This window comes from Dermacentor silvarum, unplaced genomic scaffold (assembly GCF_013339745.2).
Source record: "Dermacentor silvarum isolate Dsil-2018 unplaced genomic scaffold, BIME_Dsil_1.4 Seq761, whole genome shotgun sequence".
NCBI classification, from domain to species: domain Eukaryota; kingdom Metazoa; phylum Arthropoda; class Arachnida; order Ixodida; family Ixodidae; genus Dermacentor; species Dermacentor silvarum.
The window spans coordinates 13,794-37,468 of NW_023606737.1; the positions used below are offsets into that span (position 1 = coordinate 13,794).

Sequence of the window (23,675 nt, forward strand, 5' to 3'; positions counted from 1 at the left end):
GTTAGATTTCTTGTGCACATGGGTGTACTGTGAAAACACGTTAAAGGAATTCCACAGTTGCTGCAGCATCACGTCTGGATCTGTGGATCACTGAGCGGTTGTTTGATCACATGTCTGAATTTCTGTTGTCACTGAGCAGTTCTTTGATCATTAGCTTAGGCTGTCTGTTTTCTACATATTATATTACAGCAGTGGCGTCAGAGTAGCTGCAAAAATGGGATTTTGCTGTACAATCGCAGATTGGTTGCTTTTTCGACTGTTACATTGCTCTATTTGCTGCAACTGCCGCCAAATGTTGCTTTACCATGTCTGGTGAATGCCTTGAACGTGAACCACATTTGGATGATGCTTGTGAAAGTATAACATACTCCTTGCATGCAAAGAAAACTATCACACCGGTAGGTGTGGTGGAGTCACTGATGAAATAGAAGTTGAAAAATGAAAGTTCTCGCAAAATCTGGAAGTGTTCATGGCGCTTGCCATCAATAATGTGTAACAATCCAAGCAAACATAAAGATAACCTACCTATCCTGAAGAATATGAAAGTGATGCTTCAAGTTGTCAACTTAAAGCTTGATATACTGGTGCCAATCAAGGAAAGAGTTGAGATTATATAGAAGGATTCAGTGCAATTCATGTTTAATCAGCTTGGCAATCTTGTCAAAACGACCAAATAAAATTGTGACTTTTAAGAGATTGCCATGATAATGTGATGAGGTTGCTGGCATTATTTGGTGCTTGGGAAACAAAGCATCACAGGTATGTGGTGATTGAGCTTCTCAAAAAAAAAAAAAAGGAAATTAGGTGTGCCACTAAAGATATCTAATAAATTGAACCCATAAACCACTGAAAGAAGTTGAGTGTGCAAAGGCAAATGGCTACAGCTATATTTGCACAGTAATAGAAAAGTTGTAATCGGGCTGATGGTGCACAGGTGATGGATGTATATTGCATGTTCGAGGGCTTAATTTTTCATGAGCTACTCATTTTTGTTTTCCTGTTTTGTTTCCATGTGCCTTAGTGAGCGGAATGCCTGACTGCAGACTTCCGTCATTATGTACAATTAATGAAAAATAAAGTAAATTGTTCTATGGAACTCTTTTTTTGTAACTTCTGTTCAGTTGCAAATGACGCAGTTTTCCCTACTCTGCACTGAATGGTGAAAGGGGGGGAGGGGGGGGAGCGCATGCAGGCACCCTTATACTGGAGCTTTGGGGCGCTCTTACCATGGTTGCTCACATGCCCATTTTTCTGGCTGTAACAACCTAGAGTCAGTGCACAGGTGTTTTTAACGTTCCACGATTAAGTAAACTTGACGTCACTATGCACAAAATTTAGATTACGACAGCCCAAGATGGCAACTGCCATGAACTGAATATAAAATTGCCTATAAGCATGCATTGTGCAATTGAATGCCTGTGAATTCTGTAATGCCACTTTCATGAAATTGACTGGCATGGTTTGCTTGAAACTGAAAACATGTTCGATCCTCAGTTGTAGCAGACTCACTTCACTATAACATATTTGATAATGCAGGTGCAGATTGTGATGGAATTGATGCGGTTGTTACTCTTGGTGAGAATCATTCATGCGCATTAGAAATTATAGCTAAGGCTATATATACATTACTTCAGTTGAGATCGACTAATGTTGAGATAGAAGCTCAGCTGTGGCACATAGGTACAGGCGAATAAATTTAGAAAGAAAAATTCTGGCACAACCCATTTCACAATGATGCCGATGCTAATACGATAGCATTGAAACAATGTAAAGACATTGTATTGCCACCACAGAGATCAGTCATGTATGAGTCGGGCTCCTCTCTCACGAGTCCCTCTGGACATGCTACGCCTGTTAGCAGGGTTGCCGCTAAGTCGGTGCTTGACATTCGATTCGAATCTGCCCAGCACCTAAGAAATTTTTTTTTTGTCATTGATGAGCGGCCCGGCCCATACCTCGTGACCTATTTTTGTTTCAAACTGGGTGTCCTCAGCACAACAGCCCCAGTGCTCTACCCCTTATACCATGGATTACCCAGTGACCCAAGTTTACGGAAAAATGGATAAAGACCCGGACAGACAGGAAGATAGGATATTCCACACTTTTCAGGGTCTAAGAACGATAATTCTAGGCAATATACACAACTGGCCTGTTATGGATACGTTGCTGGCATTGCAGGAGAACAATTTACGATTTAGAGCTTCTATTGGTAAAACCACAACAATATACACAATTTTGATTTCACAAGAAACAGTAGTGCTATCTGGTTTATGTATTCATCTACGTCACAGGCTCCAGAAGGAGTATTGCGTGGAGGGGGGAGGGCATCGCATAACAAAGGAGCGAAAAAGTTATACAACGTTAGAAATATAAACAGCGACACAAGATCAACGCAATAAATTAAAGATAACAAATTATAAAATCGTGAAGTAAAATTCTACCATTAGAAAGCTGGGTTATACAGTGAATAGTACGATTGCATAATTACATAAAAAAAGTTACATACACCAGAAATAGAAACCACTTGAACACTACCCAAACATACTGATTTTTTGTCTGAAGGTTACAGTATTGTTAATGTCAGCAATGTTATCGAGAAGACCATTCCAATGCCTAATGGCACGTGGCAAAGCACACAAGTCAAAGGCATTAGTTCGACCAAAAATGTGCTGGACGCTAAGGCGATTGTGCAAGCACCTAGATGTGTGGGATGGACAAACAAGAGGCAAGGTGGACGACTGCTCACTATTAATGATTTTATGTAGCAGACAAAACGACACTACATTCTGGCATGATTCCAAGGATGGTAGTGACAATGACAACATAATGTTAGATACGCTCAAATATTGGTTGCAATCCCTGGCGATTAAACGTGCAGCACAGTTTTGGCTATACTCAAGAATGCGGATTAGATATGTCTGGTGAGGTGACCAAATTGAACCTACCAATTCTAGTTGGGGCAAGAATAATGTTTAATATGCACGCTTTCTTGTGAAGGAAGGAGCAGCATGAAGGTTGCATTTTTGAAGATTGATGATCAAAGCACTTGTGTATATGGAGGTTAATCGATAGTACATACAACACTGCCACAGTGCAGTCAAGACATTGCAGCAGTGAAAAAAATTCAGAGCACTTATCAAACAAGGACATATATGCAAACAGCAACACAACACACATGGAGATGAGATGCAGTGCAACAATGCCCTTGTAGCCTACAATGTGTGGTTACTCAATATTTAGAAGCAACGGCACTACCACTAGGGCAACTAGAAGTGTGTTGTGCACGGGTGACGAGTTGACCGTAGTAGCAGCAGAAGGCACAGGCTGTGAATTTGCGGGGCGATCAGCTGTTGCGACAACAATGAACTGTAGACTGCCTAGGTTGAAGGGAACACAGTACGTTGGTCTGTTGGCTCTTCACTGATGTTGCGTAAGGGCCTATAATTGGTGCAGAAAGCATGTGGCCATCCATGGCTCAATCACAGTTGTAAGGTTGTGGGTGCCGACATTGCTCTTAAATTTTGCAAGAATGCGGGCATGGCCAACTTGGTCGTCTGCAGTTTCACTTTTCTGTCACCACCAAAGAACACTGCCACTGGTGGAATTTTTTGGTAGGCTTAACATCTTTTAAAAGCACCTTAAAATAACATTGCCAATAATTTGTCATCAAATTGACAAAACACAAAGAACAGACCAGCTTAGCTAGCCTCCCCATTTTGCAAACAGAATAGCAACTCACTTTGAAGAAAATGGGCCCACATTGTCATCATGATTACTGAGGGCATGCAAAGCGTGGAATGCCAGATTGGGAGCAGTACTGGGGCACTCCTGACAATCGTCTCATGGTAGACATTGTCTTATAACACATGCTAGGCATGTATATATGCTACATGTTTTTAATGTGAGAAAAACTGCAAAGCTGGCCGGCAGCATATCGCAGCACCTTCGCCATCGGCGTCTGTCAAGCAAGGACTGGTTACGTAAATATTATTGCGTCGATGCTACCGAATAGGGCGGGCACAGAGGCGCCGCTCGCCGGTTCGCGAACTGGCCGTTGCCAAGACGCCGACGTGAATTGGATATTTCGAGCGTCTGCACAGCACGGATTTCACGGCGGTGTGCCACCACAGCTGCACCACTCGTTTCAAGCATACAGCACGAACTGAGGCCTCATGGCGTTCTGCCACCACAGCTGCGCCATTCGTTTCAAGCACAGTACTTGAACCACACATTCAGCGCTGAACCGTGGGCGGTCGACGCAGTCACATTTTTATGACTTGTAGAGAGCAGCATATCTCTCGACGTCCGTTATGCAAAGGCGGACGCGGTTCGCTGAACTGCACTGCCGAGGCGCTACGCCACTTCGACATTTCAATCGTCACCACCTCCGCATTGTGAAGGAACACGGATCACACAACGCAGGTTCTGTATTGCCAGAGCTCACCGAGGCCAAAGCCGCAGTGCCACACAAGCACTACTCACGGCTTTCCGCCAAGTAACACAGAACCTACAACCAATACACAAGCAACGCAAGCACAATCACACACGCAATGTTGAACAACGCGCGGTGGGCGCGGGCCAGAGAACGATCACGCCGAGAACGAACACGCCATCCCATGCCGTCGTCACTTGGCGCCACCATCGCGCCTTCTCAAAAGTCCCTAAATGATCGTGTCCCTAGGTGCCTAGGATCTGGTCACGTGAGGGATTTTTGTACGACATTTAGACGCACGCGAGACCAAGCGGGATGTCACGTGACCCACCCGGTGGCACTGATAGCGCTTGCGATTCCCGCGCGCCGCCCGCGGAAGGAAAGTTTCCCCTCTCCCAACTCTCCCTGGCACGCATGCGCTTGACGCGACGTTCGCTGCCCGTGCGGCGGTTATGGGACCCGAGGATTCCCACAACGTGCAGCCTGCATTTTATATTACCAGCGCTACCTCCGCACTATTGCCTCGTATTCCTGTTTCTTCACGGACGACAGCGCATCCCCCGCGGTTCCGCTGCAGTCGTACTTTCACAATCCCCAGCTGTAGTTCATCGCGAACTGCTTCCTACTAGTGATCATACGCGCTAGCAGAGTTGCAGGCCCAGACTGCAGCTTTTCGTTATCTAGCCCCGAATTCTGTACAACCTCCGATCATATTTACCGATTACATGGGACTTTTGCAAGGAACTCTTCCGGCCCCACTTGCCACTCTCATAGCACATTCTTTACGCACACCGGTGGAGATTGTGTGGATTCCTGGTCATGAGGGATTGTCGGGGAATGGACGGGCTAACTAGCTCGCCTGTGAAGCTTTACGCCAGGCTCCCGACATTTCACACGCTTCACACTCCACACGCTTCACACAGTACAGCCTAGAACCCTATAGTCTCCTCAGAAGAGTCTTTCCCCGTCCCCATCCAGCACTCCTACATGCGTATGGCGTTCTATTGCGGCAGGCACAGTCCAACATTTTGGTCTCTCCAATCCGCCTCCACCGTCTCCGTGCTTTTGCATATGAACCGCCACCCGTCTGCCTTTGTGGAGGTTACCCCAATTCCCAACACATTCTGTGGCACTGTCCCCCACCTGTTTCTCCTCCCTCTCCTTCCTTGTTCCTCCACCCCTCTACCCAATCGGCTACGTGGCCGACAACCTTGGACCAAGGGCCTCCGCAAGTTCCATTATCGACTTTAAATAAAGTGTTCATCTCTCACTCTCTCCACCTGCTCTCTTTCGTCCTCGCTTAGCTCACAGTAACAGGTGGGACTGGAGTCCTCTGCAGCACCTCTTTCATTCCTATTACAGCTCATTACCACTAAAACAATTCCCGAAGCCTAGAGAACTTTACTGAACCGTATGCACTGCGCTTCACCGAACTACGTTTGACGAAGTAGTGCTGGTTTATTTGTCGCCAGCTGGAGACAACGGTCATGAAAGTGCGCACAGATGACAGCCAGCAAAATGAGTAGTTTCATACGACTCCTGCTGAGGAAGCCAACTAAATAAATTCAGATAAACAGCACACCACAATGCAAACTCTTTGTACTCTATTTATTGAAAGATTCTGGTCACTCTAATCAATATTTTTCACAGAACAAATAAAAAAATTGTATCCATAATGCAACCTGAAATCTCAAGAACAAAACGTGGTTTCTCTGCACACGTTTTAAGAGTAGTACCCTTTTGCAAAGCCACTTTTTACAAAGAAAAGGCAAGCACAGGCAGAAGGGATCTCAACCTAAAAATTACTAAATAAGCAGGCTACCAGATTTCACCTACAATGCTATTTACAAGCCAAACTACGAGCAAATCCAGGGCCCTCACCACAATGGCAAGATTTCACGAAATAGTGTGTCAACATCATGCAACAGTAATACCACTTAATAGAGGTTGCCTTAAAACAAAGAAACAAATGCTATGATGTGCCTGGAACTATATACTCCTTACAAGTGGTGCAAAACAAATGCAGTACTAAACAGCACCCATAACATCAAAAACAGACTGGATGCACATAATCGTTGAGTTTGGCACAAGTCAATAAAACACGCATAATAGACTACTGATCTCATGCAAAAAATAAAACTTACTGTAACAAAATGAAATGGCAAAATGAATATTGGGAGTGAAATTTTGTATAAACTTCAACACAGGTAATTTAAGTGCATAACAGGACTGGGGAGCATCATCTTCCTCATACCTTAACACAGGCAGTTCAACTGCATAAAATTAACGGATCTGCGTTACATGAACATGTTGTATCTGAAATCGAAACTGGTTTACTTTACACCTGTTCTTGGAATGTCCTGCAATATGCAAATTCCAACGTTTCTAACCAGGGGCCAACTGGAAGCCCTACAGCTACACATGAAGCACACACACATGCACATACATACACACAATAAAAAAAATATCACAAGAAGATCAAAGTGCAGGACACTGCAAGGAGATTACCACATGACGACAGCAGTCTTTAAAATCAACTGTACAAGTGACAAGACATCCAGTGGCAAAGTACTTAAAATGAACTAAAATTAAACATTAAAGACCAAGTGCTTAAAAATGGCATCCTGCAGTTGATAGCACCTTTTAAACCAATGTGCCACAGTTAAGACAAACAATACAGCTTGTAAAATGCTTCTTTGACTAGTCATCCCCCCATACCCATGGAAGAATGCGCTGACATTTCAAATGCACCGGAAGAATGCACCAGTGAACTCAAAAATGATTTGCTGCTAAGAACTGTAGTGCCATGATGGTCCTAAAACATAAGCTACCACCAGAAATTGTGGCACAAAGTGCCATCAGCAAAATTTACACTAACAGACAATGAGATTGCATTTGAATGTGATGACATGGGTGTCAACATGAGATGTGCCATAGTAATATTTGTTTCCAAGTGCAGGGCTGACAGGGCAGTAATCATCCATGAGAGTAGCTGCAATATTACTGGCAGAATTGGACAGGGACTCTTGGATGCAACCAGCACCTAAGCCAAACAAGGCACCTGTGATTGCTTATTGTTGATTTCTCTGCTTATAGTACCACATACAACACATGGCACTAACATGCATATTTTTCGCAACCAATCTCTACATGTATCACATACATTGCATGCTCCTGTTTTCTCCCCCTCATGCTAAACAGTTTAAGTGCGTAAGAAGGCCAAGAGGCTTAAACGAGTACCTCTAGCTGTAATTCCTGCTCTGTCATTTCTGATTGCAAGAAAAGCCTCAAGCCCTGCAGCAAGACTGAAGAGTTTGGCAAATTTTAATGCGGTGTCCAATAAATAGCGTCTCACAACAAACAGACTCTGCAGCACAATGAAGGCTCAGTGTTGTTGTCTCAAGGGCTTTTGGTAGATTTCTCTTTCTTTGTGCGTACAGCAACAGCTGCAACCAGGGCAGCACCACGACCACTTCCATCTTCAGAAAGCATCAGGTCAAACTGAAATAAAGGTGAAACCGCATTGTTAATACAGCACTACACATGACTGGCACTCCATCTGAGTAGGCAACTACCACTGTAAATAATAAGGCAAACTAATAATAATGCCACTGCTCCAGACAGCACATATTCAAGTTTGCAGAAGTAGATACTACAATGTATCATCACTATTCCTAGCAAGAGTGAGCTTTTGCACTTTCCATGTAGGTTGAAGGCTATGACAACATGGCCAGCATACACCAACCTACAGCATAAGCAGATGTTTCTCTTCCCAAAGGAAAAAAAACTACTGCCTTCACAAAACTGAAATGCCAGGACCATGCTAGGACTGCACACAGCATATGCTGTTAAGGCTGCAAATAGTTTGTCACATTGCAATGCTGGACCCTGGTTGGGAAACCAGGGTCCAGCATTGCATGTGACAAAACTATTTGAATTGCTGAGCACTGAAACTGTAGTGCTAGCATTGCTTTATAATGCATGAAACAATAGATTTATATTTACATGAATCATTCAATCAATTGCTATATTTTGTGGTGTACAAGTCACACTTTTTTTCAAAATAATTCATTGGCACAGCAATGATGTGAATTATCACATCGACTTACAAGATGCTGCAATTTAGGCACAAAATTTTAAAAACGGAAGTCTGGCCATAATTTTCTACACTAATACATGATTTATGATAATGAAATGCAAATAGAGTTTCGAAAAGATACTAGTTTGAAATGACTTGGTGATCTTTTTATAGTGTCCCTGTTGGTCAAAAACAGTTAATGAGATGCAGGACGCCACTTCAACAAATAAGCAATTCACCCTGGCATCTGAAGTGGCCAAGCATATATAATGCACCAATAAGTAAGGTGTGTTATTTCAGTTTCAATGCTAGAATGGGCAAATTGCTTACAGGAAAGTTAAACAGATCAACACAGAATAGCGTTTTAGAATGAATTATGCAATATTCATTTATGGAAAACCAGTTCTCCCAGTACAGCTGCCTATGCAAGAGGTCATATAGCATGTGACCTCTCGGGAGTGGTGTATTGCGATAGATGATTTTGGTATGTCAAAATGCTCCAAGAATGGTACTGTATTTCCCTTCAAAAGCATGCTTCCAAGAAGAAAGACTAGTAGAGAGAGGGGCTGGGTTACCAGAATATACAGTTAGGGTTCTGTGTTCTCAAATTATTCCGACAAAATCCAAAACGTAGTTGCAGGTAAAAAAATATACAATTAAATCAACCAAAAAATTCTGAACTTCAGGGCCTTCAGTTGTGATGATGAGGCATTGCTGTGACTACATTCACGAGAAAGAATGCCAGAAGCTACAATACTATTGTAGTGACAACAAGCTCCTCACACAACTTGCTCACCAAGCTGAGGTCCTTACAGAAACGAACTGCTCTCAATAATTCGGGAACTAGAAGCAGAGTACTATATTGCCTGACATGCACCGTCTCCTTGCAGAGTGTCTACAGGCGCTGCTAAGTCTATGGAATGACACATTTGCAACAATCTCTACGAGGATGTCGACTGCATGCTTGACACTGTAGATAAGGAGTAGTACTGTGAAGCCATTAACAGCTGCCAAGATTACTACATTTCTGCTACGTGTAGAGCCATGCTGTGCAGTGAAAAATTTTCACAACTTGCACTGCGCAAGAAAGTGATTCTGGTATCGTGCTCAGGTCATGACTCAAACATGAAGACAGAACTACCAGCAGCATTCCATATGTATGAACAGGTGTTTTCTACCATTTTGTCACTGAGGCATTACATTACTTTGCTGGCAAAGGAGCTCTCAAAATCAGGCATACCAACGAATCTTTCAGACACTTGTTTTCCGAGAGATGCATGCCGGAGAGTGGCCTGTACTTTCAAGTACTGTGCTCGATCTACTAGCTTTTACTATATCCAGTGCAAACGTTGAAAGGGCATTCTCAATGTTGCATACAGTAAATTACAAAAAGTGCGCCACAATGATTTTAACACTGGTAAATACACATGTATATATTATAGTAAATCCAACAGCAATTAACCAGTCTATTCTACACGTTGACATAAAAAAAAGTATTCCTGCGGCCTACACTGCCCTCCATTCCTCTTTTCAGACAATGCTGTTTTGGGGGTATGGACAAAACTAAAAGGTTAACACTACTATAAATGCTAAAAACTCGAAATTTCATAGCACTGTGAAAGGAAGCTCCAGTAAACTGTGTTTTTGTTTGTTTCAGGGGAAAAAACAGTTTTGCTCCCTAGATAAACTCTTAAAATGCAGAACCCTAAAGATATTACCAAATTTCTTTCAATCTTACCTTATACTGAGGATTGGCAAGTTCGGCAATTTTTGCCTCCATAAGTGCATGGAATCTCGGGTGGAACCGGTACACTGAGCCATCAACACCCACAGTGGTGTGAGGCCGCTTCATCTTGTTTAGGATGGTGGCCACAGCGGCAGACACCAGGTGGGCAGCACGTGATGACACACGGGCACAGATGAGCTTAAGGCTCTCACAGTCTTCATCCGTGCCAACCATATCCATCTTCACCATTACACTGTGGGCTTCTTCATAGACACCTCGGGGGTCACTGCAGACACAAGAGATACTTAGGCATGCATATCAACAGCCCACGTTGTGTTGCAGCAAATCTCAACGGCAGAAGCAGATTGCTAAGAAACGTCCTTTCAGGCATGAGAGGCAGAAGCAATCATGGAGTCAAAATCTGTTGCCACAGAACACAAGTGTGCCGGTAAGAGACTGGGCGAATTCTAAGTACAACATGTGAGCAACTATTCCACTAAGCCAGTTTACATTCAAAGCCTCTACAATAAACCAAACCCCAAAAGCAGCATGCTGATGTCATTCACACAATCTTGACTGATAAAAAATGAACTTAAGGTCAGATACAGCCATCATTACGTGTGCAATGTTTTGCTACTTTCAAAATGACATCGACTTGTTCGTAATTTAACCTTGGTTTCTGAAGGAAAAAAAGGATTTACCTTTCAATCTGAGAAATGTACTTTGTCTTGAAGAGATAGGGGGTCTTCATTTTCTCAGAAAGCTTCGAGCTGAACATCAAATTTTCCTCAGCAAGGTGTACCAAGACACGACGAACAAGCTCCCCCATGTACATGCCAGAAATCATTTTCTCAAACCTAGATAGAGCAAAGAAAAAACAAACGAGAGGGAAATGAGCAACTTGAGAAACATGTTTAAAAACCCCGCTTACATACTGGCCAATGTTACTTACAACTGCTTTCCAGGGTTGAGTGAAGCCGAATCAATTTCTCTGTCATAACGTGTTCGTACAAACTCCAAAGAGCCATGGTCACCAAACGCTCCCCACTCTGTGTTGATAATGACTTGTCGAGGTTCTTCTTGATCTCCATCCCAAAGTTCCACATTTTCTAGTTTCTCCATGTAACATGCGTTTGTTCCAGTTCCTAACACAGAATGAGAGTGTCAGTCAAGCAACCCGTACTATGCAACAAGGACAGCATTAAAATTAAAATGATAAATCAATTAAAATTAAATGATAATTAAAGTGATAAATCTCAACAAGAAGCTGATCTTGAACACAATATTCAAATGCTCAGCTGTCCATGCTCATATTCCAGAGACAACATGTACGCTCAGGCTCATTTCACCATCACTTGTTTCCCCGTAACTTGGCAAACGGCGAAGCCTGCGGGACCTCCGCACTCCACACTGGAGAGCCATCCGCTTCTTAACATAGTTCATAGAACACAGTTCACTTTTTTTTTTTTAATGCGAGTCTTCGAAACAAGTTCTGCATTCTCATTATTTATCATCCGGCATTCTTTTAAATATAAATTCACTTTAACCTTTTTTTTTTTTTGTGACATGTGTGGTACTGTCTGGCTTTTCAATTCAGAAACAAAAAAGTTGGGCTGACGAAGAAGGGGTAGGGGCACCAAATGTGTGTCTGGAATGTCTGCACTATAATTTTTTTTAGCAGACAACACCTCCCGCTTTGGCCTGCCGTGCCACTGCCACACGTATGTCTGGAATTTTTGCACTATGGCTTATTTTTTTTGAGCAGACAACAGCTCCCACTGTACACTGGGAGTAGTCGCGTACCTTTCTACCGCCATACTGTTGGCCCACAGCACCCGCAGCCTTCCCCGTTTGCCAAGTTATCGTGAACAGAGTATAGGTACCTACGATCAATCATGGTGCAGAGTATGGGGAGCGTGCGACTCCTAAAGGGGGCGCAACAAACTGCAGCCACCATCAGACACATCGGCATTACCAGTTGTGCAGCCTTTCCAGCGTGCCACATCAGCCCACTTTCAAAGTCGTTAGCAGTCACAAGAAAAGCCAGATTAGGGCATGTGTGCATTGAAGAGTTGTTCAGGAGCCCAAATGTCGACAAATATCCAAAAACTGCAGCAAAGCATTGTGCTTTCAATGTGCAAGAGCAATGCAAGAGCCAGCAGTGGCGCACATGTGACATATTAATGTCACAATGTGGAAGTGGATGCCAAGTTCTAAGGACCTTAGTCCCATCTACTTGAAAGTGAACTCTAGTACACTGTCAATAGCATTGACTTCTCAGTGTCATTTGGAACGATGATCCCATAAATTAAACTGACTTCGATACACACATGCCCGAATGAACTAATGCACACACAGTTTTTCCACTCTAATGAATGTTTATGCAACAGGCATAAGTTGCGGACATGCATCATAAATGCCATTTCTTGATAAAGTACAACACACACCGGCTTGCCTAAACCGGAAAACTTCGAAAGGGTAGGGGGAAAATGTGTATAGTTACACCAACGCCTCACGCTGCATTTGGTCCCAACATTACAAGAGTCGCTTTCTTTTGGTTTTTCTTCAAGTGCATCGAAAATGCTTTTCACGGAGACACATGCATAGCCTTACAAACGATATGCAAATAGCAAACACCATAAACGTTAAACGAGGCACAGAGAGGTAAACAAGGCAAAAGTCAAGTGAAGAATCGATTATGACAGGAGCCAGGCAGTGGAAACAGTCTAATAAAGAATGTTGCAGTTTCACCTGCAAAGGGAAGCATCAATTGTGATAGCAAAATATTAGGCACCTATATGAAGTAAGGATAGCATTTTTATCGGCCGTATAAACTTGTAAGCATTCGTTTACAAATTAAATGAACAAGCAGTGCCACGCGCGCACAGGCAAACGTGAACACATCTCATTCGATGATTGCGGACACTTACTGTCAAAATACTGGCGTGAGGAAGAGCGGCAGCAGAGACAAGCAAACTGCCCGTCGTACTGCCTCTCGCTTCAAAACTAACTAAGCAGCGAGAACACAGCACAGACGAAGCCATCAACCCTCAGCGCGCCTAGACTCTGTACCCCCCACAGATGGCTTTCTACTATAGATGGGGCCTGCGCGACCGTGCCATATGCAGCCGCCACCGCCGAAGTAGAACGCCCCCCTGCCACCCTTGCGCTTCTTCCCCGCCTTTCTCCCTTGCGCGCACGAGATCGACCGTCATCCCTTCTAGGATCTCCCTTGCACACTTTCACTCGCATCCACAGCATACGGCGCACAGCCGTGATGTTATCGCATTTGGACTTTACATGGAACATCACGGCGGCAGCGGCGCTGATGATGGAAATGCACCTGGAGTGTCCATATAATTGCTATCGCAATAACAAAAAGAACCTAAGGGACACAAATTGAACCACAGGCAAGTTGTAATCCCGTCAGGGGTGCATGCATGCAGGCACTAAGATGTCAACAAACTTGCACTTCTCACAGTGCACACTGTATCTACCACTCTAGCTCATTACGGATACATGGTAGAGTCAAGAAAGGAATATAATTCCTTTCCTAGTGGAAAATTAAAATAATTGTTCGAGCAGCAACAATGCAACAGCTAGTGCATGACATTATGAAGCAGCGACCAAGGCATGGTCTGTGCTTCACTGTACATCGGCTGCAACAACATTCATGATGGATGCCTTCTTTCTTCTCTGCACTGTGGTGCCACCATCGTACTGCACGCTCCCAATAGAAATACTAAGGAATACAGTGCAGTACAGCTTACCAACAATGAGCCCAAGTCTGCATTGCTTGTTTTTGTGAGCACATGACATAAGAGTTCCCGTTGTGTCATTGACGACTGCCATAACATCAATATTGATGTCCTGAAGAAAAAATGAAAACTCATTGCTACATCGTCATAATGAAGGCATACAGTAAAAAAGTATAACAAAGACAAGGCTTGCCATGTTGTAAATGTTAGGAACGTACATTCTGAACAGAGCTTGGTAGTTTTGTTTGTTTTTTGAAGTTATAATAACTTGCTTATTTGACTCAAAACAAAGACATGTCACAGAGCACTCAAACACAGCGCAACAGTGCTTTTTGAGGCCAGCCTTCATGTTCAGCATGCGAGCAGTGCGACAAAGCTGCCATGTCAATAACTGATGAAAAAAAAGTTCCACCTACCCTCCGCTTCTTGATTGCTTCTCTCAGCAGAAGCACTACATCCTCATTCTCAACACCACTGCATTTGAAGCCCTTGGTCCACTGAACCAGTCTGGCTTTTGTGAGGCCCTCTTGCCGACAGGGAAAGCTGAATGTAAAGCCCAAGGGAAGCTTCTTGTCCTTGACTTTGTACTTGTCCATAAATTTGGACAGGCAGTCAGCTATGTGTTCAAACAACTGCAAGAGAATTGTGCAAAAATTAGCACCAATTAGAACTGCAAGTTCACCACAGAGAAAAAGTAAGACTTCTGACAACAGTGCAATGACCCCATATAAATTTGTACTCATGCCCCTTCAATGGCTACTCAACCATGCACAACTTTCTGCACACAAGCAAGCATGAGGTAGACAAGCTAGTGAATTCAATTTTGCGCACAGGTAACTTCAGAAGCTAGAACAACCTCGTTACAATCCCAGTGTGCGTACGCAAAGCACGCTACCATAATACTAATACAAGTTCCTACTGCTCTTCCACCACACTTGCATATAGGGAACCTTGTTTTCTTGGTGCACATGCTAAGGCACATTCACGAAGGTTGATTTGTGCAAGAAAAGAAGGTGCAAATCTTCCTTTCCAGAAACCAGGGCTATTTAGCAAGTGTGTTTGCACGAATGTAAAGTGATTTTCTTGAGGAATTACCACCTTGAGAAAGTAATCTGTGGAAATCAAACAATGACCATACAGATAAAGAGGTGTTTCACAGAATGAACTTAATTCATCCGTGGCAGGCTTGTTCTGAGAGACGCTCTTTCTATTCAACAGGTTTTCCTCTTGATACACATTGGGGAACTGATTATTTCGTTTGCAGACTTCGTTAAAAATGCGAAAACGTAAAAAAAAAAGAAAAATTGATAATAAAAGCAAGAGTAAACACTTATCAATGAACTGGAGTCCCATATCGCGAGGGAGAGACTAGGCGAGTAAAAATGGCAGCCCATGAAACCCCCAGGTACACCTGCGCACACGCGCACCCCCCTCCCTGTTTCGTCCACACGGAGCCCAGTGGGTGAAGAATCGCGAATCAAAAATCGCGAGCGAGCCCGGTTCGCTCTATAAAACGTTAGATAAGCGAAGCAACGCTGTACATGCGTATATGAAGAAGACACTCCATCCAGTCGCGCGCCACGAGAGTCTCGCATTACGCCCCCGCGCTTTGTACCTTGCCTGCAAAGCCCCTTCACAGGACACCTCTGCGGCCCATAATTCGTTTAATGCACGGCCGTGCGTAGAACGAGCTCACGTGCAATTTTCTTATTTGTTATCAACGTTAATATGTCGTATCTGCACAACTGCCGATACATCAGGAAGCACCTGGCGTTATGCCGGCGTCACACGGCGCACTTTCGATCCCGATCGAGCTCGATGTGCGCCGTGTGACACCCATATCACACTCGGTCGGAACCGTGCCCCGAATGTAACGTGATATTTATTTCCCTTTACAAATGACGCGCTTTAATATACGATGAGCTCAACCACCAAGCGACTAAGCATTGTACGAATGCAGACTTCTTGGGTATCTCAGAAAGAATACAAACACGCATGCGCGGGATGGAACGCGTGCCTGCGAAGAAATGAGCACACACAAAACTGCGCATGTGCCAGACGCTACCGTAGCTTTGCGTGCCTCGCACTATTTTTGGATTTTAGCGTGAGACGCTAACACTCGCAAAGACGGTTTAGCGAGCAAACATGGCGGCGCATTCAAGGCGAGAGCCGCCCGCTTCGGATAAAGTGTACTAGAACTATTGAGTGGCGCGACCGAAGCCGGCGTCGCACACACTTGAAGCAAGTTGGCGCGCTCCGGCCTGTAATGGGTGTGCGTGCGCGCGTGCGAGCTCTGCCGCCCATTTGTGACTAAAAAAGAAAAGAAAAAAAAAACGGGAAAAAAAGTGGGGAAAGAAAACAGCGTTTAAATCCTGCTATGCACCCGGGTGCAAGACTGGGTACGCTCGCACGGACGAAGGCCGCAAGGTATCGCTTTTCAGAGCTCCCAGAGATGAAGAGCGACGACTTGTGCGGGAGGAAATGGGCGCAAACTTAATAAGCTCGTCGGCACTGATAATCACTGTGTGCGAGCTTCACTTTGAGCCTCACTTCATCGTGACCAACTACGTGCACATAATGGAACAGAAGGTTCGAGTGCCAAAAGGGAAAATAATTCTTCGACCTGACGCGGTGCCGACTATTTTGCCGAATGTGCATTCATATCTAACCATGCAATAACACACCGGCACCACAGTCACTGATGAAACGGCGCCAGTTCGCATCTAATAATGACGGCGAAATTTGTTGCATTTAAGAGAGAATGCCGAATTAAAGCAACTGTGTGCAGCAGAATTATGATTTCAGACACTGCACTCTTTACAGAAACCCACGAAAGAGAGCGCGCTAAAGAAAAAACTGGACAAAGCTTAGAAATCTTAAATCTGCTTTAAAAACAGATACCGCTCAAAAGATATCGCTCAAGAAGTCAAAGCGCACGCTATCATCGTCCAATCGGAGATACAGGAGAGAGCGAAGCGGCGTTGATCAAAGGATGGCGGTACTTTTCTTATACAGGGACTTTAGTCCAACCTAAAACCCTATATATAAAAAGTAGCGCCATCCAGTTCCCTTCTCCTCCGTTCCACTATCGCACTCGGCGCGACCAGCGCGATCGAGGCGCGATATCGGCAGTGGCGCCGCCTGCGTCGGGCCTGCCGTGGCAGACGACAGCTAACGCGCTACCAGAGGAAATCTGAGGAAAACTTCGATCGCCGTTTTGGAAGTAGCAACGCGACGATGCGAGACGGCGCAAATATCAAGTGTGCAGCAAGCGTTTGCGCACGCCGGATGGTAAACAAAAAAAGTTGTCGCAGTTTCACCTGAAAGGTGAAGCATCAATTGCGATAGCAAATTTGTAGAGAGATATACGGAGTAATGATATTAGCTTTATCAGCTGTATAAACTTGGACATGCAGCAGCACCGGCAACGCGCCGAACTGTTGTCGACGCCGTCGGCATTTTGCCCGCGTTCGCTCAAAATGCGTGCGGCGTTGGTGACTGTTGCCGGAGCCTCTGATATAAATAGGCACTTGGTGCCGCAGCTAAACGTCGCCTCCCTTCCCTCCCCCTTCCCCCCCTCCCCCACGGCCTCTCGCGCATCGGAAGAAGGCGCGTTTGCTCTACATATATGGTGATTGTAAAGGAGGAAAGAGACGCCTACTTCTGCAGCCCTTAAGGAAGCACGGCGCAGAACGCGCGTTTGTTCTCCGCCGTGCGTTCACTCCCCGTGAAAGCGCGCGTCTCTCGCGCTCTTTCACTCGCACATACAGCGTTCGGCGGCGCGCGGCGATGATTTCATCTCCATTGACGTCATACGGATCTCACGGCGACGGCGACGGCGACGCCGACGGCGACGGCGACGCCGACGGCGACGGCGACGCCGACGGCAGAAATCTGCTTTTGAGTGTCCATATAATTGCTATCGCAATAAAAAAGCATTTTGCCCTCGCCTTGTCGGTTGCGGCAACTTAAGGCGCAGCAGCATGCCATCACAACGAAGTTCTTGGCCCTAACACGTTTGATCCGTTTGTGCGTACAGCACTTTCGTCGCACAGGCCCGAGAATGGCAGTCGGAGCGCGCTGGAAAGAAAAAAATATACTAAAGCGCGACGCGAACTTCCACGTGACACGGATTGGCCAATGGAGGAGCGGAGGAGGCTGGGGCGACAGGAGGCGGCTAAGAGAGGGCGAGGAGGAAGCGCCGGGGTGAGCGCGGTGGCGGCAAGATCTAAGAATGGCGCTACTTTTATAAATATAGGGGCTTTAGTCCAACCATGATACTTCCTCCACCTTGCGGGATTCCGCAGAACTGATTTGCCATGTTCTATAAACTTTTACTCTAGATGGCGTCGCAGCTGCTTGCGTTCCGTTCAGTTTCACTATTTAAATACTAGTTTGCTCCGAAACTTAACGATAGCACTAGCGTTGCGTCACTCGCTATAGCGTAAGCATTTTACGCTATACTAAAGCTCTACGAAAATAGAGCGAGAACGTCGAACATTGCGATCCGCAACCACGGACGATTTGAAATTGTTGAATATTGAAAATGTTCAATGCACTGACCTCAGCACCAGTTCCCAGCATGATTTCTTGAGGAATAGCGTAAATTTCGTTCTGCATGCTGAATCGATCACCATCGATATCAATGAGCAGAACTCGGAAGTTCGTGCCCCCCAAATCCAAGGCTAAGAATGTTCCACTTTCTGAAATGCGGTAAAAGGCTTGTCTCAGTAACGTTTCACATTCATAAGCGCCATGTTCATTAATAAGTAACAGCCCAATCAGGCTCACCTGATCCGTTGGGAACGTCCCTCACATAGGTCATGAACATTTTGACTTCAGCCGATTTGTGAGTTTCTTTTCCGAGACCTTTGTTGAATTCATCAAGAAGCTTGGCCGATACTTTTTGCAATACATCATTGGGGAGCTCCAGGTCACGGGTCATGGCTTCGATCTGTGATAGAGGAGAAAAGAATTGCATGCAGTGTTTAAGTACCATCCCACAATATACTATGCTCCGCGCGGTTACTTAGCACGTACAATGTTCGTAATAAATACAAGCAGAAAGAACAAAAAAGAAGAAAGTAAAGAAAAAAAAAGCTTACAAGCGAGAATGTTTTGACAGCGACTTGCACTTACGCATACCGATATTTGACATTAGACAGTTTTAGTTTAGCGTGGTTACCGGAATAGCGGGCGTACCGGAATAGCGGGATCGAAATGCGCAAGCGCAGAACGCTAAACGAGCCATACCGTTTAACGTGCACACGATATTTCTCAGAGTTAACGTTACCGTGTTGGCGTGTTTACGTAGTGTACGTAAAACATGGCGGCGGTCCCGGCCGCCCGCTTCGAACTGAATTTGGAGTTGCTGTTGAATAATTCACTTCGTTAGTAGGAAATGACTGCGTAAATGGCTTTCGCTTACCTTCAGCCAGGATCGACAATATGTTTTTATGGATAATTTAGCGGAGTTTTCGAGATCGCTTCTCGTTTCGAACGCGCCTAAGCCTAACGAAAGAAATTTGATGATGATGATGATTTATTGGCATCCCCTTTGAAACGGGGCGGCGACAAATAGTCACCTAGCCTGCTTGATTTAATCAGGTATACTATACATGTTCTTTATCTAGCATTTTTGTATACCTCTCATTATTATTTTTCTTTTTAAAAAATTTACCTTGTGCCGGTGCCTATGATTTTAAGAAAATTTTCTCCGGGATGTGAGCGCCACCTGTCGATAAAGTCGGGATAAAGTCGGGAGATAGGCGCGACGACGGCATATGGCCTCTGAGATGGGAGGATTTCGGAGGCTATGGTAGACAGCTTGTACTGCTTGTCTGTTTCGTTGCAGATCGACGGACATGTGAAGTAAAAATACAACGCGCTCCTGGCTTCCATTGCGCTGCTTATCGCACTTTCCGGACGCACACACACATAGCTTAGGTGCCCTATGTATGCGAAATTCAAAGCGTAATGGAATAGCGTCCCGCACGTACTACGCTATCACGCTATACTAAAACTCTCCTGCAAAGTTCGTTTGCGGAACGGTAACGCTATTTCCCGTAACCCCGCTATTACGCTAACGCTAAACTAAAACTGTCTATTAATACGTAAGCAAAACGTGCACACCGTCAGCGGCATCAGAAACAGTAAAGGGGCTGGCAGGCCCATCGAGTTAGCCCCTCCTTTCCCCCCTCATCCTGAATAGAAATCGAGATGGGCACCCTAGTCCGACTGTAGAATCAGTATCTGGCAGACATTCTGGCCCTCGCAGTACAATAGTAGGCAAACGGCCATTCGCCCGGCCCACGGTGCTTTGACCCGAAAATACATTTACGACGCCTCTGCACTATGGCGTCGTTGCACTATGACGTCGCAAAGTTGAGGCTTCACCGCACATGCAGAGAATTCTGTCTGTAAAGCCATGCTTTTCGTGCTAATGAAACCACTACGCAGTACTTCCCTTAATTTGACATCGCTTAATTCAATATCCCGCTTAATTAAGGCTTGGCCCTAGTACGTCACTTTGATGGCATATTCCAACCTGAAAAGGTCGGAATTCAGCTGCACTGAAAGCGTCAAGTGGGCAATTGTATTACTATAGATTTTTGTAAAACAGGAAGAAAGCAGCAAAGGGCAATAGGCACAGACTGGCAAAGGAAGCGAGAGATGAGCGTTCCGTATGATGCCCGTATGCGGGACGCGCGCGCTCTCGCACAAGCTACACTAGGTAATCTATTGTGAACATTTTAAAGGTTGAGACTGCCCACAAACAAAACGCCAAGCTACGGTCTACAGACTCTGGACTCGCAAGGTCAAGCACAGATGTGGACAGCAACTGAAGAAAAGTTCACTTGAAACAGAATGCGCATTTTTTCGGCGGCTAAAAAATTATAACTAAAGATAACGTAGCATTTCTGCCCGTGGGATGCCACTACGAGAGAACTGCATAGCGCCAACAGGACCTCGGTTGCCAGTCAGTCGATCTCGAGAACGGGGACTGCTCAGCGCGGCACAATCTAAAAAAAGTACACTATGAGAATAAACACCGAACCTGAATATAAATACGCATACTAAATCTCACAAGCCGTTTGCAGCCCTGTCGAAGGTACCGAGGCGTACACGTACAGGTGCACGTACAGGTGTCCTTAGCGGAATACAGTTCCGGACGTAACAGTCTGAATATTGGCGAGATTAGAGAGTTATCATCGCTTACGATTATGCGATACGTGACATGTTGGGACCTTTGCGCAAGTATACGTCGTGTACCACGATTTACTACTGTAGCAGTGAGCAGACGAGGCGGCGTGGATGAACACATCTCGAGGGATATTCCGCCTTCCTCTTGGCTAAGGAGTCCTGCGGCTTCCACAGTGCCGCAAACCATAAAGTTTCTCACTATATTACCTAGAGGAAATCTGGCGCTACTGCGGTGTGGTATGTTTGGGCACAGCCTCCTATATAACTATGCCTGCCGGATGAGCGCGAAAAGGCCGCCGTCTATGGCGGCGCCACCTACGTAAGGTAAGAGTAAGCATATTGAAGGGAGCGGCAAACCTCGTCACGGAGATGTCGCACCTGCCGCATAATAGCAGTAGCGGACGACAAAAGTTCTTCACACTCTTGTCATAATAAAGGTTTGAATCGGAGGTTGCGGTGGTAGCAGACGATTTCTTTTTATTGCGATAGCAATTATATGGACACTTCAACCGGATTTCTGCCGTCGGCGTCGCCGTGAGGTTCCGCATAGATAAAATCTTCGCCGCGCGCCGTATGCCCGAGCGGAAGCGTGCGGGGACGCGCGCTATCACGGAGAGCGAACGCACTCAATCTCCCACGCTCAAGCAAGGAAGCGGGAAGCCAGCGCCGGAGGGAGCGGGGGGGGGGGGGGGGGGGGGGCACTTCTGCTCTGCCAACAACCGCTCTCGTCGCTCGACCGCACCGTCTCTTATCTCCACACGGCTCTGACCTTTGTATGCGCTGTGCACTCGCCGCTCAGTTTCCGTTGAAGCGATAGACCGCACGTACCTTCGCCCGCTGCGGCGTATGCGCTTGCTGCCAGCGTTTTGACAGTCGTCTGCAGTCTTTCAGTGTGATCTATTCAAGTTTGTTTGTACGCGCTCACACCACGCTTGTTCATTCAGTTAGTAATAGTCGGGCCACATTTTCCAACGCACGCTACACATGCAATGCTGCCCGGATCGGCAGTGCAGCGCCTACTTACGTCCCTTCGCACGCGCTGCCCACGGGAAGCGCTTCTCATCAACACCACCGTTTCACACGCGCCTTCTCGTGGTCATCGAGTCTCTCTTCATGTCGGTCTACTTACGCCGCAGCACACCTGCTTACTTAATCAGCTCATGTTTACTACAATTCATATTGCTACCAAAGCCGCTCACCGTACTTCGTATGACATTGCTGTGTTGCTATCGCATTCATTGCTACGCCCTTAGGGCGAAACTGTGACATTTTTTTGGAAGCCGCAGAATTGGAAACGTCGCTGTGAATGTTTCGCTGCTTTCCCTAAGTTTTTCCTTGCAGCGATATCGTCGAAAATGCAAAGTTTACTGTCAAAAGCTTTCAAAAAGCCCGCCTTAGACCCATACGTAAGTGCCGCCCCCATCACAAGTTTTGACGACGACCACTTTATATTGCTATATTATTACAACACTAACATATATATGTATTTACACAATTTCTATTCACTTTTACGTATTTTTGTCACTTATGACCACCAAAAACGTAAAAAGCTCGCACGCGACAACCCTACGTAAGTGGCGCCACCGCTATACTTCCGACGATGGCCGCTATCCATGGGATCGCCGATAATCCGGCAGGCATAGAATATATAGGAGGCTATGGTTTGGGAATGCCGGTATATTGTGACTTCGGATTGGCATCGTTCTCGAAGAGCCAGGACGCCTTGAAGACGCGCCTGGCTAGCACCGTTCAGTCTGTCACAATGATTCACTTTCTGCTAAAACAGCACGTAAAAATCTGTTTTAGCTTTATTATTACACAAAAACATATTTTGTTTAATTTTGAGTACTTATTGGATGTACAATTATATAAAACATAAAAAGTATCAGCTGACCGCTAAAGTTGGAGGACAGACGACAAGATTCTTGCTCGCTTTAGAACAACTTGTCTGTTCTTGCTTTTATTCGCTTGATTCTGCATTGTAGGAGAGTAAACTCTATTCAGACATGTAAATAATATGGATGAATGAAAGCCTTTTATATAGATTTCATTTTAAGACATTATTTGTGTAGCCACGTGCTATAGTGAGAAACTCTATGGCCGCAAACGACTTGTGAGATTGAGTATAGTATCTCCACGCTGAACACTGATTCACGAAGTTTAACGTCCCAAAGCAACACTGGGGCTTAGAGCTATGAAAGGCCGTAGTGGAGGGCTGGGGTTCTCTAGCGTGGATCCAACTTTAAGCCATTACATGAGCGTTCTTGCATTCCGCTCCATCGGATGCGGCCGCCGCGACCTGGCAGTAGAACGCCATTGCCACTGAGTCACCGCGGCGATCGAGTCCCGCTGAACATCTTGTTTCATGGGACACGCATACGTTCTACGTTGAGCCACTACGACATTCCGAGTGTTAAGTGGGGCGTGTCCTGCCATATTGCGTCTGGCTTCACATCGGATGGCATCCTGCACTACCTA

The 23,675-nt window shown here is 45.4% G+C and overlaps 1 protein-coding gene across 3 annotated transcripts in view; it reads right to left on the reverse strand.

Annotated features, from left to right (window-relative positions):
* Positions 1 to 6,023: 6,023 nt before the first annotated feature.
* The window catches only part of LOC119435498 (hexokinase-2-like), a 36,766-nt gene continuing 19,114 nt past the window's right edge, over positions 6,024 to 23,675 (reverse strand). For all 3 annotated transcript variants that reach the window (XM_037702338.2, XM_049659854.1, XM_049659856.1), the window contains exons 2-9: positions 18,786 to 18,948; positions 18,558 to 18,697; positions 14,411 to 14,626; positions 14,007 to 14,106; positions 11,189 to 11,381; positions 10,938 to 11,093; positions 10,249 to 10,522; positions 6,024 to 7,933 (exon numbers count right to left, since the gene is read on the reverse strand). In XM_037702338.2, the coding sequence (XP_037558266.1) occupies positions 7,832 to 7,933; positions 10,249 to 10,522; positions 10,938 to 11,093; positions 11,189 to 11,381; positions 14,007 to 14,106; positions 14,411 to 14,626; positions 18,558 to 18,697; positions 18,786 to 18,948 (1,344 nt within the window). In that variant the 3' untranslated portion in view covers positions 6,024 to 7,831. The remainder of the gene's footprint in view (positions 7,934 to 10,248; positions 10,523 to 10,937; positions 11,094 to 11,188; positions 11,382 to 14,006; positions 14,107 to 14,410; positions 14,627 to 18,557; positions 18,698 to 18,785; positions 18,949 to 23,675) is intronic.